The 19,323-nt window shown below is 38.9% G+C and overlaps 1 protein-coding gene across 1 annotated transcript in view; it reads right to left on the reverse strand.

The window, feature by feature from the left end:
* The window catches only part of LOC126109417 (intermembrane lipid transfer protein Vps13), a 443,304-nt gene that overhangs the window by 344,460 nt on the left and 79,521 nt on the right, over window positions 1–19,323 (reverse strand). Inside the window, exons 15-16 of the mRNA XM_049914452.1 lie at window positions 18,584–18,773; window positions 8,288–8,367 (exon numbers count right to left, since the gene is read on the reverse strand). Of these exons, the coding sequence (XP_049770409.1) occupies window positions 8,288–8,367; window positions 18,584–18,773 (270 nt within the window). The remainder of the gene's footprint in view (window positions 1–8,287; window positions 8,368–18,583; window positions 18,774–19,323) is intronic.

The following is a 19,323-nucleotide window of genomic DNA, read 5'->3' on the forward strand; positions in this document are numbered from 1 at the left end:
GAGGTGCGACAAAGTAATGAGACTTTTTTTCTTTACAAGATGTGGCAACCCTGCAGGCTTGCATAGGCACAATATCTTTCACCTCGGTCTGTAAGCAGCTTTAGTGCAAGCGGCACATCGATGCAACTGCTCAGTCACGAGTTGTGCTGTAATAAGTTAACTAAGTTAACACATGTTTGTGTCTCTCGTCATGGAAATGGAACTGCATAATATTGCACAACCGTTTGCCATTTCTTTTTGCATTAAATTGGATGAAAACGCTTCAGAAGGCTTTTGGAGAGGAGGTTATGTCAAGAGCTCAAGTTTTTCATTGGCATAAAATGTTTAGTGAAGGCAGAATGAATGTTGAAGATGAAGACCACAGTGGACCTCTTGAGTGCTTCTTTGATTCCAAGGGAATTGTTCATAAAGAGTGGGTGCCTCCTGGACAAACAGTTAATCAATATTACTACAAACAAATTTTAGAAAGACTTCATAGAAGAGTTCTTCGTGTCCGTGCCAACACTGCTGATAATTGGATTCTGCACCACAATAATGTGCTATCCCATACTGTTCTGTCAGTACAGCAATTTTTAACCTCAAAACAAATTTCAGTACTACCACAGCCACCTTATTCACCAGATATTGCTCCGTGCGACTTTTTTTCTATTTCCAAGAATCAACACGGCGGTCAAGGGACACCATTTTCAAAAGTGTGTGCAATCAGGAGGGAACTACTTTGAAGGAGACAACACTAAACTTGACTAAAACGGTAAGGAACATTTTTTTTCACATCAGTCTCATTACTTTATTGTCACCTTGTACACATATAATAAAATACAATGGATATATAGGGGAGGACTGATATTATCCTCCACTAAAGGGATTGGTTTCAAATTCTGTGTAGTACTTTAGAATGAACCTTTCACTATGCATTGGAATATAGAAGAATTCAAGAAATAACCAGAAATGCAAAATTTTGGCAAAGTTTGTGATTCTTTGTTATTTTTTGGTGGTGTCCTAGAACTACACTGATGTAAAAAAATCGCAGCATCAAAAATTCATTAATGTAGAGTAATGAAATTTCGGTAACACATTTGTCTAGGTAACACATTCAAGTGATTAACATTGCAAGATCACAGGTTAATGCACACACAAGATAAGCCACTGCCAAGTCTTTCAGCAATATGAGGGCGAGTGTTATCCTGTTGGAAAACATCCCCTGGAATGCTGGGCATGAATGTCAGCACAACAGGTAGAACCACCAGAGTGACATCCAAATTTGGACTCACGGTGCACGGGATAACCACGAGAGTGCTCCTGCTATCATACGAAATTGCACCCCAGACCATAACTCCAGTTGGAAGTCCAATGTGTGTAGCATTCAGATGGGTCGGTTGCAGGCGTTCAACTGGCCTCCTCTAACCAACACGGCCCATCACTAGCACCGAGGCAAAACCAGCTTTTGCCAGAAAACGCAACAGACCAACAACCTGCCTTCAAAAGGCACCACTAGAGTCACGAATGGCACTGGTTTGAGGTCAGTGGAACGCACACTACAGGGCGCCTGGCTCAGTGCTGAGCATCATGTAACCAATTTGTAACAGTTCATGTTATCACTGTGGGGCCAACTGCGGCTCAAACTGCTGCTGCAGATGCAGTACGATGTGCCAGAGCCCCAAGCCGAACACAATAGCTGCCAAATATTTGAAGAAATGCATCTCTAAGCCCATCAGCTGTACTAACGCCATATTTTACGAACTATAGGATGCACTTTTCTTTCTTCCAAAAATTGCCTCCGAAATTCAGGTGCATCTTATACTCTAAATTAATATAAAAATGTCCAGTGTTTGATTTTGGGAACACTGGATTCAACTGGCAGCAGTGTACCGACGCAACGAACACAGGCTGCGGGGATTCACAAGGTTGCTAAAACTGCCTCCTTACCGTCACAAACACAGAGCACTATCTGACCTACGGTGTGTCATTGCAGTCTACGCTGCCAGTGAACTGAAAGCAATTTGTTTTATTAGTCACAGTACAATATTTTTGCTAGTAGCTTGTTTCATTAAAACCATTCGCGATTGGCGGACTAGTAAAGAAGAACTGAAAAAATGAGTGATACTAAATGAGGACTGAATTCAAAATGGTCAAAACTAGAAGGTGACATATTGAAATGGATTCAAGGACGCTATCAAAATGGCTCTGGAATTAATACAAAAATTATTCAAATACAAGCTCACAACTTCGCACTACAGTGGAAGTTAACAAACTTTAAGGGTGGAGTTGGTTGGAGCTGCAGGTTTATGAAGGGTCTGGACTTAGCACGCGAACCAGAACCAAAATATCTCTGAAAATGCCGCAAGACTATGAAGATAATATTTTATCTTTCCCTCAATTTATTACTCCAATTTGGGGAGAAAAAAAAATGTTGAACTAAGCCAAATAGCTAATATGGATGAAACTCCTCTGACATTTGATCAGCAGAGCAACAGAACTGCTAAAATTATAACTATAAAAATAAGCAGCCATGAAAGAATGCACTACACTTCATGTTGTGCTGATGGTGCTAAACTTAATCCAATGATCATTTTCAAGCACGGAATGGTACCACACTGCCAGGTGATGGTGTTCATGTACATGACAAGGGCTGGATGGACAAGGCTAGTATCAAATTGTGGATTAACAGAGTGAGAGAGAGTGAGAGTGAGAGAGAAGGGAAGGTGCTTTATTGAAAAATAGTTCTTTCTCTTCTCGTGCTATGTCAGTTTAGTAGTCATGTGAAAAATTCTGTGAAAGAGAAACTAAGGCAGGGAAATACAGAGCTTGCTGTTATTCTGGGAGGACTTGCTTCACAACTGCAAACTCTTTATGTCTCAATAAATACACCCCTAGAGTGTATACAAGAAAGAAATGGAAGAAATGGATGACAGATGAAGTCCAACACCAATTCACACTGAAGGGAGCTTTAAAATGACCTACAATCAAACAAGTGTGTCAGTGGATCAAACAGTCATCGTCTAGATTGAGAGAAGGCATTACTGTTAAATCTTTCAAGAACTTCGTCAGAAGTAACACTCTCGATGGCAGTGAAGATGATGATATATGAAGAGGACAACGATGATGATGATGATTTTCAGGTATTTCAAACGTCAGTTCAGTTTTATAAACTAAGATTTTTTGTGGTTTGGCTTTGCAATCTAATAATAAAAATGATAAAAATGTTACTTTAAAAAACTGCTTAAAAATTATGGTGTGACATAGTCTTAGCCTCTTATACTCCATAAATACACTATACCTGTACTCTCTACTGGTTCTACTTAAACAACCATCTTCACAGGAGGAAAAACTGTACAATGATGAGTCACTAATACATTATAATCAAATCAACTTCAATACTATGTTCATTTAATTGTTCCATAAACTAATATGAACTAAAATCATTTTGTCTGATCCAAAACAATTTATACCAGACAAAATAATTTTAGCTCATCTGAGTTTGTGCAATGTGTGTCACAAAATGAGTTTGTACTCTCTTGTTTGTCAAAGGAAATAGTCTGTGAATTCGTAGTAGTGATGTATTGTTTTTTGATGATGCTATTTTATGTTTTGGGAAAACATACAAACAGCAAGTACAAAGCAATTATTCAAGAAGGGAAGTATTTTGCAATAGAGTGCATTTATTTATGAATAGTTTTATTTACTTTTTGAAAAGAACTGGAAATTTATGTGTAAATTAGGCCCTAAACATTAAGATTTACCAAATAAACAATTGGAATGATATACCTCAAGAGTTAATACAATCCTTAATTATAACAATGGACAGTAAACATACAAACATTTTACAAAATGTAAGAAAGTGTAGTCTTTTATAAAGCCTTTATTTTGGCATTGAAAGGTGAAAGCAAACTTGAAGAAATTCAGGAAATAAACTTATATAAAAGAAAAAATGTCCTTCAACTTATTAGTTTTCTATCTTTGCAATAAAAATGAAAGTTATTATGATGTGACAATTTTCCTTGTGTTCCTACAAAGTGTCATACAGTTAATGCTATAATCATTAAATATTGCAAAATCAATGCCACACATACTGCACTGCTCAGTGACATTATCTGACACACAGACTAAGAGCTTAAGTGATATTTGGTTGTCACTGAATTGACAGATTTGCAAATGAGTGACCTACGTTCTCTTAACCGTTTCTGCTATTTTTCTGATGCACAGCATCCAGACTATCTGCATCTGTACCTATTTAAAACTATTTTCATGCTTTAAATTGGTCATATACCACAGTCTGCATGTGCAAATGTGCTTAGTGGCTGTCCCGGAGGGTCAAAACTTGAGATCAAAGAAGGAACACAAAGTTGAAAAATAACTCTTGCCAATACCTCGATGACGTTATGAAATTATGTCCCTACACAAAAAGACTACATCTCTACAGCAAACAGCCAACATACCAGATAAAATTTTCTTCTGAAGGCATAATTTAATTTGTACAATGGGAAGTTATTTGGTAGACACTACCCGAAAGCCCCACTCTCTGCTAATAGCAGAGCAGCACATATGTCCATATTCACATAGTGCATACATATAAACGCACTACAAAGTGTGTTCAAAAAGTAAGGTGACTTCATATTTTTATAAAAAAATATTTGTTCAGTCATCAATATTCATGTTGTCTCCTTCAAAGTAATCTCCCTCAGATACAATACATTTGTGCCAACGCTTCTTCAAATCATCGAAACACTTCTCATAAGCACTTTTTGGTACAGCCTTGAGTGCTTCCATCAATGCAGTTTATTTCCTCAATTGTAGGAAATCTTCGTCCCTTCACAGGTCTCTTCAGTTTTGGCCACAGGAAGAATTCATAGGGGGCCAAATCCTGTGAATATAGTGGCTGAGGCACGATGATTGTGTTGTTTTTGGCCAAAAAATCTCTCTCAAGTAATGATGAATGAGCAGGTGCATTGTCGTGATGCAGAAACCATGAATTATTTTTCCACAATTCCGGACTTTTTTGGATATTGCATCCCACAAATGGCACATAATGTCAAGGTAATATTCCTTATGGACTGTATAACCTTGAGGCAAAAATGCATGATGCACTACGCCACTAGAAAAAAAAACAGTGAGCAAAACTTTGACATTTGATCGGACTTGGATGCTTTTTTTAGTCTTGGCTCTCCAGGATGCTTCCATTGGGACGATTAGGTTTCGACGTCATAAGCATAAACCCATGTTTTGTCACCAGTTCTAACCCTTAAGAGCAAATCAGGATCATCACTGACATCATTAAAGCATTCCTGACCGATGCTCATGCGACGGTTCTTCTGATCAAAATAAAGAAGTTTTGGAACAAACTTCGCTGATACACGTTGTGGTGTCACCACCAGACACCACACATGCTAGGTGGTAGCCTTTAAATCGGCCGCAGTCCGCTAGTATACGTTGGACCCGCGTGTCACCACTATCAACGATTGCAGACCGAGCGCTGCCACACGGCAGGTCTAGTCTAGAGAGACTCCCTAGCACTCGCCCCAGTTGTACAGCCGGCTTTGCTAGCGATGGTTCACTGACAAATTACGCTCTCATTTGCCGAGACAATAGTTAGCATAGCCTTCAGCTACGTCATTTGCTACAACCTAGCAAGGCGCCATTATCATTTGCTATTTATCTTGTGATGCATGTACCATCAGACCGATGTTCACCAATTATGAATTAAAGTTAAGTGTTTCAGTAGTTACTTACGTTCTTTGCTACTATAAATTCCCTTAACTGTTCCAGACCTCACGCCAGCCTGCGTGAGCTTAAACGCGTGCCTTTCGGCTTCCTCAGAGTGGCTTGGTTGTCTTGCCAAGTCACAACACACGTCTCGTGCCCAAAAAAAATTACATGACATGAGCCGACCTATGTGCCACCATCCTCAGAAATCTCTCTTACAGTAACTCGACAATTTTCCAAAACAATTTTCTTCACAGCTTTGATGTTATCACCTGTTGTTGGTGTGCTGGGATGTATAGAGCGAGGTTCATCATTGACATCTTCTCAAGCATCTTGGAAAATTTTGTACCACTTGTAAAACTTTTCTTTTTTTTTTTTTTTTTTTTTTTTTTTTTTTTTTTTTTTTTTTTTTTTTTTTTTTTTTTTTTTTTACTTAGAGCAGACTCACCATATGCCACTGTCAATATTTAACATGTTTTAGAGCACTTGATTCCATTTTTTACACAACATTTGATGCAAATACTTCGCTCCATTTTCTTATAATAATCGAAAATCGCCGAGCACACTAAAACATGTCTAACCTTTCTATCTGTCAAAAACTAACGAAGTATGCTGTACACTTGAAACTGTGAACATATGCTCAAGACATATGTACCAACATAACAAAAAAAGGGGGGGGTCAATAATCGAATGTACACTGCACGCATAATTTGCAAAGTCACCTTACTTACTGAACAGCCCTTGTATGTGAATGCAGACAGGACTCTAGTGCCATTCTAATGTGTGGCTATGTTTACAGTTTGTGCACATGGTATTGTTCTTCACTGCTGTCATCACCTAGTGAGGTAACCCACATAGTTTCTCCTTCATTCTCTACTCATGCCTGATACCAGAGCTTATATCAATTAATTTTTACATTTTTTCTGTACAGGTTGCCTTTTCGAATATTTTATTCAGCATCATATCTTCATAACACAGATGCTTTTTCGCAGGAAATTTTTCATATTCTAATGAAAGTGTCGTTATGTTTCTTTTTGCGATTTTATTCAGTTTGTGTTTGCAGCTTATTTTGCTTTAATAGTAGTCCAGGTTAGAATCATACCAGATTAATTGTAATGTCATCCTCGCGTTATATTTTCAGGTCATCTGATGATGCCCTCTCTGGGCAAAATGCGTCATTCTTGAATAGATAAAGAAGATTGTGCAACCTAGAACTGTTCTTTAAATAGTAGCAATAATTTGGTTGCTGTACCACTACATCAACTTCAAATGGAACAATTTTTAAGCTTTGCACTAGGTCTGCTATTGCAGACCATCTGCATCCCTTCTTGACTAATGTCTTCTCCAGTGGTGACGGTATCTTCCAGCAAGATAGCTGTCCATGTCATGTGGCCACAATCTGCTTACAGTGCTTTGAGGAGCACTATTGTGAGCTCGTGTTGATGTCTTTGCCATCAAACTTGTCCAGTCTGAACCCAATGGAACACATCTGTAGCATTATTGAGCACTACCTCCATGCCCACAAATCACCAGCACATAATTCATGGGAACTGCTTGATGTGTGCAGAGAAATGTGATTGCACATACCTCTGGAAACATACCTAGGACTTGTTGAAACCATGCATGCAGAATTGCTCCTGTGTTGTGTTCCAAAAGTGGAAGCTGACCTGTGAATACATGCTACATAGCCAGATGTTTACTTGTTTCATGTGACACTGCTCTTGTAGGTGTTAACACTAATTTAATTCTTGTTCCTTTTAATACATATTTTTGCCAAACAATATTTCAAACAATACTTTAAAATATAAACTTTTACACACAAGCAACTCTTTAATAGAAATTATAATCTTGAGTGTCTTCACGTATGACCTCTTCAGAAGGAGTGTAATAACATGATGCTGAAGTGTAGATACGGTCAACAAAAAAGTAATTACAAGAAGAAATACTCCCCTTGAACAAATTTCTAATAGGAAGATACCTAAAACTCAAATTTGGATGGCCTTGTGGTAGATGTAACATGCTTTACACCTTGTAAATTCCCACTTAGTTTCAGTTCTTGCTTTGTGCTTCATGCACACTTTGCACGTCCTTGTTGATTTTTTTTTTTTTTTTTTTTGGCATCAGACTAATATTTTTTTGGAAATGGGTTCAATATTGTACCTGGAGTCAGAGAGGTGTTTCACCCAGGGATGGTTTTCCACACTTTCTGTAGCCCAACAATCTTATCATTTTTTAACATTATCTCTGCTATATTTAGTCAGTAATCAACATATGGTTTCTTTCTCTGACTGTGAGTTGATTTTTGGATAATGTACATATTGAATAAAGCCATATCTGACACATAGTTCCCATGAGAGCGACCTGTGATGTCCGCATTTCTTTACACAAGCCAGATTTATTTTTACAGTATGGCAAGGTATTACAAAGGTAGTCACAGCATTTTGGGTCATCAGCATATGTATAATATTAATTACATACTTGGAGCAGGGTTTCACTTATATTTTACACTTAATGAACTGACAATAAATGACAATACTTCAAGAGCATGCACTATTTTAAAAACATGCATCTGAATGAACGAATATACCTGGATCGGGGCAGGTATCTCTTCTTCGGTGGGAAATGGGATACTCGCAAAAATTGCCATCAAGTGAAGAAGTCGCATATCTAGGCAAAAAACAAGTAGTCACACAAGGAAAAAAGTAAGAACTTTATGTAGAGCTAACCAAAATAAACAGGGGAAAAATCACTGCATATATGGGAGTCAATATTTACATTCTAAATAAATTAAGGTGAAAAATAGAAAATACACAACAAATTCATGAAAAGCAGGTTCTGAATTGAGACAGAAGGATAGAAAAAAAAATCATTGAATTTTAAACACCCACATGTACATTTATAGCCCAGAAGTCAGTTCGTAGTGTTTGGTAAAGGGTACATCACATGCCATAATTAATACACCTCCCTCCCCCTATCTGCTATTCTATTATAAAATGGTTCAGCTGTCCGCACATTCTGCATGAAGTCGCATTCATCTAAATTCACTGTTGTGGCCATTTTGTTAGATGTATGAGATAGAAAGTAGCTTGCTGCTGACTCTTCCTACAACACACATTCCACGAATATGTAGAGTTACACACACTGTTGTACTTTCCTTCTAACTGGTAGCAGGGAAATATTTGTATTTTGATATTTCAACATATTTACCATAATCTTATTTCAGTTTACCCACAAAACTATGTCTCTTCTACATATTGTGCAGAGTTAATGAGAACTGAGACAAAACAGTACTGTCTTTGACACTCAATGCATATTTTCAGTCACTGTGATCTATAAGCCAACAACCAGCAACAGTGAGTTGATCATACTCTGTAGCATAATGTGAAGAAAAATGTTAGAAATTATCTGCCTGTCAGAGGATACAGCTTATTAAAAAAAGTTGTTCTTCCACTTCACATTATTTACACAAACCTGTGGGGGAGGGGACAGAACAATCATAGAAAATGTTTTATCAGTAGACAGGATGTCTAACACTTTAGCAGGCCGTCAGATTTTGCACCTTATGACATACTTACGTGACAAATTCTACATCTTAGAAACAATTACATATCTAACATCACGGAATGTTTCTTAAACTTTATGTTGCATTAATTTCTAAGCTAAAAAAGGAAGACGTGCATCTGCTAGTCCTCATGTAGCTGCTTCCAGTGTGTAGTGGCACACAACATATTACGGGGGAATTTCAAACCTCAGAATCCTTCGCCCGATGCTGGAATACGTCCTAAATATTTGTAAAAAAAGTAATGAACTCAAGTGCGTGTAGTTGTGTACAGTGTGTAAACTTTTAGATGGCAGACCTCTCCCTAGTCCTGAATCGGTAGAAGTTGGTAAATGTCGGGAGGCTTCGGTAGGCATATAGTTTCGACTGCTGCCAACATTACGTAGCCGACTGTGTTGTACAAGGTAGCCACTGTCGTCTGCTTCGTTATTGTATTTGCGCTGTACTGTTCTACGTGTTTTTACTGTGCAGTTCTGCTAAACATTATCAAAATGAGTGAAGAGGCAGTTACTGGTCCATCTCGGGAGTCGCCAACAACCCCTACTGGTAGGCCTACGGTTAGTTTCACCCAAGTTTCATTGCAATCGGATGAATGATTTGTGAGCGCATAGTAGACAAACACAAACACACAGACTATATTATATCTCTTTGGTCTGCTTTCATGTAAGCATGACGCGCAATTTGTAGTGCCAGCACTGCAACTGGTAGGCGTGCCTTGTCCCCCCCCCCCTCCCTCCTCCCAACGGCTCCTCTCCCCTCGCCAGCCAATGCTTGCTTCATCCTCTCCCCGCACTCCCCTCACATCTCTGTCGTTTTACAGTTAACACACTGTATAGGAGTTAGTTCCACTTCGTGATTTAATTTCAAAGTATTTCATGACAGCTTTTTTCTTCTTTTCAAACAGATCAACTCATGATGACGTACTAAAAATTACGAAATGACAATGATACTATATGTGTGAAATAGGCTGAAATTTCTTTCTTCATTTCCAATACCCTGGAGCCAGCCAATATTGGGTTGAGATTGATATGGTACTTCTCCAGTTTCCATGTAGAGTGAGCCACATCCACATCACAGCTACTATTATGATGGGGTCACTACTCCTAAAGGTACAAGGGTGGTTTGAAAAGTTCTTGGAATGACCACAAGAGGTCAGCACTAGTGCAACGAGTTGCTCATGTTATATTCATTGGACTGTTGCCTGTAAACACATGCCAAATCAGTGCTTTTGGAAGAGAGCTGTGGCAGTGACGTGGCTCTGTTGTTGTTCCTGAGTAGTGATTTGCAAAGACGGGTGGGGGGGGATATCAATTGAGCAGTGATTAAGTACTTCATAAAGAAAGGTATGAAAGCAAAGGACATTCATACCAATTTCCAGAATACAGTGGTCGGCCAAGGTGTGTCACTCCTCCAGAGATCATTGCAAAAGTGCACATCATGGTCACAGAGGATCGCCAACTGAAAGTGCGTGAAATTGCTCACGCTTGCCAGATGTTATCTGAAGGGGTATATCACATTTTAACTGAAGAATTAGAAATGAAAAAATTATCTGCACGATGGGAGCCATGACTCTTGATGCTGGATCAAAACCACATGAGAATGGACATATCAGAACAATGTCTGGCCCGTTTTAGGAGAAACGAACAAGTTTTTTTGTGCTGGTTTGTGAGCACAGATGAAACTTGGATGCACTACTACTCCCCAGAGACAAAACAACAGTTAAAGCAGTAGAAACATGGTGATTCTTCACCACCAAAGAATGTGAAGACAATTCCTTCAATGGGAAAGGTTATGGCATCAGTGTTGTGGGATGCAAAGGGGATTCTGTTTGCCGATTATCTCCTCACTTAGCAAATAATTACAGGAGAATACTATGCTAACCTCCTGCATGTGCACACATGCTATCGCCATGGCAAAATTACATGAACTAAGGTATGAATTGTTGCCACACCCACCTTATTCACCTGATATGAGCCCGTCAGACTTCCATCTCTTCCCAAAACTGAACATTTTTTTTTTGTTGGATGAAGATTCACTTCAAACGATGAATTGATAGCCAGAGTTGACAACTATTTTGCAGACCTGGAGATTTTCAAGATGGGATCAAGGCACTGGGACATCATTGGACCAAGTGCATTAATCTACAAGGAGACTGAATTGAAAAATAAAAAAGTTTCAGTGATGCAAGTATTTTTTTCTATCCCGTTCCAAGAACTTTTCAAACCAACCTCTTATTTTAATGGTACTGCCAGACTCCCTGCAGGGAGAAACCTGTGTACCCTGCCTGCCTGTGTCTAACCCACATAGGTGGGTGTGCAAACTGCCTATAAACCACATCCACGTAGGCCAGTACATGGACTGTCATTGATGAATATATAATTAAAAATTTCATTTACAAGACTGTCATTATGTTTCCTTAATGTACTGTGTCCAGTTTGTTTATTATTATTATAGTAGTAGTAGTAGTAGTAGTAGTAGTAGTAGTAGTAGTAGTTGTTGTTGTTGTTGTTAATCACTGTAGTAAATAAATGGTATCACAGATCTACTTCAGTACCTCAATTCTCTCACTGTTCTCTGTTTTTCCCCAGTACTTCATCTTCTCGCCATGTTCTCTGTTTCCTTCTTCTGTCCATTTTGTTCCTATTTCTTTTTTCTTCATTTTTTCCTACTTTGATGTCTTTTAGATTGAGCATGTGAGTTCTGAAACAGTGTTCTTCCTGTTTATTGATTCTTCATGCCGTTTATGGTGTTTCTTTCCCAGTTTTATCTTATTTCGGTGGTTCCTGCTATTGTTGTCTTCTTCTTCCACTCGACAGAGATTTCGAACAAAACAGTTATCTCCTCTTTGCCGGTACCTCCAACATTTCATGCACATTTTGGAACAGCCCTTCATAGTTTCAGTTTTCAGATTTTTGAGCTGCACACAAAAATGCTTGCAATTTTTTTGTATTACTGAATGACCTTTTTCCATTCTTTTTCTGAGTTCACAGTAAACTGTCAGCACACTATTTTCTAATGCTATTCTTTTTGGAAAAGGGTGTTACTTGTTTAGACTTTACAGTTAAACCAATAACACTTCACTTGGTAGCAGAGCTGTTTCCCACAGAAGGTAAAGCATTACCTGCTTAGAACCATTCAAATAAAACCGTCTTCGGAATTCTGGAAAGGCTGTTGGCTCAAACAGAGAAACACTTGCAAGGGAAGCCTCTCAGCAGGACCAGGAATTCAGCATTACAATTTCATGTAGCTCTACATAACATAGTGATGAGAATGGTGAAAGTATTAGACTGTGTTATTGTTAGTTTGCCCCATATCGGACTTTAAAAATGTACATAAGGTTTGTCAGAAAAATGCATGAAACAATTTGAAGAATCACAATAGGTACATTTGGTGAAATCGATGTCTGGTCAGTCCTCAGAATCACATCCTTGAGCTGCAAAATCAAACACCACTTGAATCATATTCTCGAATTCACAAAATGTGTGGGAGTACTGTATAAAGCCACTTGCCGGGAATATTGAAACATAGGCTGATATACTGAAACAGACAGATGGTTAAAAATCACAGGACTTATTTTCATTATGAAAATTCTATTTCCTAATTCAGTGTAGAAGTTACTGCAGAGAGTCGTAATAGTGTCTGTTATTCTTCTTGCATACATTTTATATTTCTGGAAGAAATAGGCTGAACGTATTTAATTGTTTTTGGTGGACTGACCATGCATTCAGTGTCTTTCCCCACAAATGAATCATTTACTCTTGTTGTGTACTTGTGAACACTCCTAAGATCACAAAACAATAAGCACTTCTGGTTATTTGCGACACTGTCATTAACAGTAGTCACAAAAAAAGATTTTAAATTTGTAATGTATGTTTGATCGAACACTGTCTTCAACAGCCTTTTTGACTTTCAGGCCAAAAGATTTTTCCTGAAGACAAATATACAGGTTTTTTTTAGGTGTCCATTCACTGAAAATTCAAAATCTATAGCATAATTATGAATTATATTGTGTGCATAATGGACCAAGGCAAATGTTGGTCTCCCCCTCCCCCCCTTTTAGATAGTGTCACACCAGAAATTAGTTCATAATTAAAATCACTTTGATCAGTGTCCCAAATGCAGTGTGGCTGTATCAGGAAACTTAGTTTTCTGGTTACTTCTTCGACAAAACAGGCCTCAGACTGGTGAATACCTTTGTCTTCCTGTACATATCTGGCTCTTACAAAAGCAGTACTGTGTCTACAGCACATTCTGTATTCTTTCTTGAGATGTGCTATGAAAGGTACAGAATATTTAAACTTTGTGGGCCCAATATCTCTTGTTCTTTGCCTTGCCCAAAATTTCTGGTGCCAATCTTTCATTTCTCATCAGACTGGGATAGAAAGTGTCTCTTTATCTCCAATTTTTTGATTGCCTTGTTTCCTCAAAATAGAAATTCATTGTGTCATTTTTCTTCTCCACATAATCAAGTATTACTTTGATGTTCGATGTGCTTTTTATAGATGGATGTCTCTTCAGTAATGAGCTTTAGGTCACAACTTCACATAAAGGTGTATGATGAACATCACAAACATGTTCAAGATGTTCTTCCAAAAAATTTTGTTAAAATACTAACAGTACTGGATTTCTTTTCTGTTGAAGGTTCATAGTCGCCAGAACTATTGACTTCCTATTGATAAGTACTGTTTCCACCACTGTCACTAGCAAACACCATTATCAGCTGTAACGCCGTTTTCTTCATCATCTATCCTATACAATGTAACTTCAGCTGAGCAATCAAATTAATATTTATGTTCCTGAATAATTAGATCCACAAAAACCATTGCTAAAGTGTCATAATCCTGTTCTATACTGTCTTCCATTGCATAGGGTCTTCTTAACTTGTATGCCACAATATTTAAAATGTTCCAAACATGAATGGTTTTGTTAATTATTGCTTTATATGTATGACAAAACTGACACACATACTCTAAAAACATCAACTACATGCTGAGGTAACTGATCAGGTGGTGCATTAATGTCCATCCTCAAAGACTGCAAGTGCTGTTGCGTACAAATCAAGAGCAAAACAGTCGCATGCTGTCGCAGGCCTGGTTAGGAGTGTGAGAGGCATCTGTGTACAAATGTTTAACACAAAGCCTACGCCCCTACATGGTGCCGGCTAGACTGACAGTGGCAATGCTGTTTTATGGCAGATGGTCTGGTTGTCCACTAAATACAGTAATGGATGCTATTTTGTGGCAGGTGGGCCGGTTGTCCACTAAATACAGTAGTGGAAATCACTATAAAGGCAGTGTTCATACAAAAGTAATAGTACAATGTCTGTAGCATATTTTATCGAATTTATTATGAAAGTAGTAAGCACGTATAAGACAAACAGTCACAATAGAACTACACAGTTTCTTTCATAACACCAATAACAAAATACTAGTTTCGCATTTCACGGATGAAAACTGATATATAGGTGTACTGTAGTGTTATTGCATTGTTAGTACTTTGTACAACGTTCATTCTTCCTAAGTACCTCAAAAATTTCTTACGAGGAGACGGCACAACAGTGGAGCCCGGGATTTGTCCGAAATTTTGTGTGGTGAAAGAGGACCCCTAACACCTCACGTGGTTAAAATATTAGGACGCACTACTCGGAAAATCCCGAGAAAAATCGATCCAAAGTTTCTCAGGTGCCTTAGGAGTATAAAATGTTAGTCCATTTCCGAGCTGCAGTCTGGCCTACATGGTTAGTGGTCAGACCCTTACGCCAGAGGTCTCGGGTTCGATTCCTCCTCCGGCACTTTTTTCCCTTCTGTTGCTTGCAAAATTGCAGCACATTGCTACAGGAGAATCATCAAATTAATTCCTGGGAAGACTGTATAAAAATTCATTCTATTATTCATTATCAGTTATCGTCACCAATACTCTGAGACATGATTCGATATGCCTGGTTTGCCTCAAAATTATCAGAAACTCAAAACATTTTCGTAAATGTTAATGGGGCATATTTTTGTACAGATTTATTGCAAACGCCCTGTGATTGTAGAAAATCAGCTTTTATATGTTGCGCAAGATGTCGCAAAAATTATTGATTTGTTTTTGTTTTTACGATAATTACCACTGCGGTTCTTGTTTATAATTATTATACGTATAAAAATTGAATGTTTCCTAATCCAATTTGTTATTCTGATTGAAAACCCAATGATTCTCCGTATATACTTTACAATGAAAAATGGAAAACCCACCGCCATGAATTGTGTTGTTGGACAAAAAGAAAATAATTTTTATTCAATAATGTAACTAATTTGTTAAAGATAACGTAGGTTTGGGAAACTTTCTGAATAATTGGTGGAATAACAAAAGAAAATGAAACAGAAGAAAAAAGTGCCAGAGGAGGAATGGAACCCGAGACCTCTGCGGGAGTCCAAGCCCTAAACATCTAGGACAGACAGTGGCTCGGCAATGGACTATCATTTTATACTCATAAGGCACCTAAGAAACTTTGGATCGATTTTTTCCTGGGATTTTCCGGCTAGTGCGTCCTAATATTTTAATCACATGAGGTGTCAGGGGTACTCTTTCACCACACACAATTTCGGACAAATCCCCGACCCCACGCTCGCGCTGTCTCCCTATTAGACATTGATTTTGTCAGGGTTTATAGTTCTTGCAGTGAAATTGCCGCCCACTCTTCTTGTATTGCACTTTTCAGCTCACATATAGTCTGAAATTGTCTTCCATTACAACCAACACGCCTTTCAAGGAATTTCCCAAAACTCCTAAGGCTTTCGTGGCCACTTGCTGACAAACTGCCTATTGGCTTCTGTCTCGGGTTCTTCGGCCGACGTTCATCTGATGATTTTACTGACAGTTCGCCAGCCACTTGTGCTGGTGAAATGTCAGTAAAATCATCAGATGAACGTCAGCCGAAGAACCCGAGACAGAAGCCAATAGGCAGTTTGTCAATTTTCCCACAGGTTTTCTATTGGGTTCACATCCGGGCTACATGCAGGCCAGGGTAAGACATCAACATTTTTATGTTCAAAACACTTTCTGGTTGTCACTAGAAGACGCACAGATGTAGCTCTTGCTGGAACATTAAACTTTTGTTCCCTAGGTCCTCATGCTTTCTAGTGAGTTATGTCTCTAACACCTCAGTGTCCATGTGTTTGTGTTTAGCCAAGCAATGAGTGATTTACCTTTAGAGCAGAAGGCTGCCCAAATCATAATGCTTCTACTACCAAAACTGATGCTCATTCTTAGCTGCTGCTCTGTTCTCAGATCATGCCAATAACACTGAAATGCATCCAGCCATGTAAATTAAACTACTTCTCATCATTGAAGATCATTTTATCCCAATCTGAAGTCCACAACATACATTTTTCAACAAACTTCAAATCTAGCCTATTTATGTTTGGGTGTTACAGTAGGTTCCGGCAGTCATTCCTAAAATATACGATGTTTGTCATTTGACAAAATTTGTCATACACCTCTAGCTGCTACTGACAACCGTAAACCACCAAAAAGTTGAGAAGAATAACTGTTTGTGGCACTCGCTTTGTGCAAAAGGAGCTGCATTGATACCTCAAATGATTTTCTACTTGGCCCATATTTTCAGTTCTGCTCATATCGTGCACCCATTCTAGCAAAATCATCAATCACTGTACCTGAACGGTCCGATTCCTTGCTGATTTGATGATCAGAGATTCCAATTTCTTTATACCCACTGGTTTTTGGTTTTTTATCTCACAATAACTCTTTTCCGTGCGGCAAGTACAATCGTGGTTTACGTACGTAACAGGCGCTGTCATTAATGGTGTGTTTCCTATCCGAAGTAAAGGCACATACGCACTCAGCTAACTGCCTTTATGCTGAGTTCCACCTTCTACCACATGAATGTTGATGTCTTGTTATATACTGACAACAGATGCAATACCATTTGACTGCATCTGTCAGTATACTGGATCTCATGCCCCTGCATATACAGGATGGGCACTAATAAAACTGACAAACTGCACGGACAGGTTTCTGACTGAAAATGGAGGAAAAGAAGGTCCTATGAACATGTGTCCAGAAACGCATTATTGGCACAGAATATGATACTGATAAATGAAAGTTCCTCTGACCACATGCTGCGTGTTCCTTGTCTGTTGCAGGCTGTGTGATTGATGCAATATACTGTAAGCATCAGAATGGTCCAGTATTCATTTCGGTAACCAGGGGAGACGGTGTTTGTGTACGACTAAGCAGATGGAAACAATCAGGGGCAGCACGGTTATACCAAAAGAAGTACCCTCACAGACACATCACACAACATTTCGAGACCTTTTTGGGTATTTGTGTGATCATGTGTCCTTTTAGACAAATTGACGTGCAGGGAAGTTGGTGGACTGTGCATACAACAGATTTGGAGGACCAGGTTCTACACGACACACCACCTCTCTACTGCTTCCATATGCTCGGCCGTACACAAATACTACCTCGGCTCGTTTCTGACATGAATACAGGACCACTGTGTTGCTCACAGTATGCTGCATCATTCACACAGCCTGCAACACACAAGAAACACACAACACATGGTCCGACAAACTTTCGCTTGTCAGTGCCATCTACCGTGGCAATGTTGCATTTCTGCATACACACACACACACACGCACACACATTTGTACGACTTTTTTTTCCTTCATTTCCAGTCAAGAATTCATCCCTGCAGTTTGTTAGTTTTATTAACGTTCACCCTGCATACTGGGCACAGCTATTCCAACCAACAATGTATATTTCCCTACAAACATCCATGCCTTTGTACTGTTATTGGAAAGATAAAAATGGCAGCAGAACACCCACTTAAAATAACGTTATACTTATGCAAGCTTTTGGAGCCAGTGGCTCCATCTGGCAGAAGGGGATGGAAGAGGGGTGAAGGTAAAGTACTGGAGAGGTTTAGGAAAAGGGGTAGATTTCGGAAGTCACGTAGAACTGTGTGTCAAGAGAGACTTACTGGACGGGATGAGGAGAACTGGCTTTACTTTATACTGATTTCCTCTGCTGTAGCAATGGCAATGTCAGTCTAACTAGCACCATATAGGGGTGTAGGTGTGTGCACGTGCGTGTGTACTCTAGCTTGTCAAAATTAACTTCAGAAGCTAGCACGTTTCCCTTCTTTTGTACCACGTTTTCCTTTTTTCGTTTCTCCCTACCGACAACTCAGTGCCTCCGCTTTTCAGCGAGTGGTCTCCTTTGACCCAACAGTATTTACATTCTACAAGAACTCTCCTAGAGATTTTTAGTTAACTCTACTCTGCTGCCTATTCGGTGCACGAGCGTAGCCATTACCTGTCACGTTGAGTGAGACGCTGGGCAGCTGGGCCGAGACTTTGAGCTTGGGCAGCCGCGGGTCATCGGTGATGAGGCACTTGTCCAGGTTCACCTGCAGCGTCGTCGGGTGCAGCAAGTGCATCACCGAGCTCTTGTCGTTTTTGTCTATGACGTCTTTCCACGGTTCACCTGCCAGTGCCACCAGTATCTGAAATGAGTCTATACTTCAGTGCGTAAGCATTACACGGAACACACACAATAAAAGCAGCCCAGTATCAACACTATCAGATTCAGTTATATAGCATGTTTCACAATGTTTGGACAATTTCAAATTTGAATACCAGACAAACTAATTGTGAAACAAAGCTGACATTTTACAAAAGGTACAATACTGATTTAAGTTAACTTATGAAATACTTCCTAAACAAGAAAATGCTGGTATGTTCATAGACACAATAAAAAACACACAAACATTGTTTTTCTCTTCTGTCTATCAACATACCAGCGCTTTCTCAGTTTGGTAAGTTACAGCATCTTTGTTTTTTATATAATTTTTTTACCACGTGGAATGTTTCCCTCTATTATATTCTTATGAAATACTTCATCAGACAAATGACAACCATTCCTAGCTACACAATACTTGCGGCTTATCACTCAGTTTTTGAACACATCTTTCATAACTGCTGGAGGAATCCTGGAAATTTCATCATCAATTGTGCGAATGATAATGTAGATCACACCGGATTGTGCGACAAGTG

The sequence above is a fragment of the Schistocerca cancellata genome, chromosome 12 (genome assembly GCF_023864275.1).
Source record: "Schistocerca cancellata isolate TAMUIC-IGC-003103 chromosome 12, iqSchCanc2.1, whole genome shotgun sequence".
NCBI classification, from domain to species: Eukaryota; Metazoa; Arthropoda; class Insecta; order Orthoptera; family Acrididae; genus Schistocerca; species Schistocerca cancellata.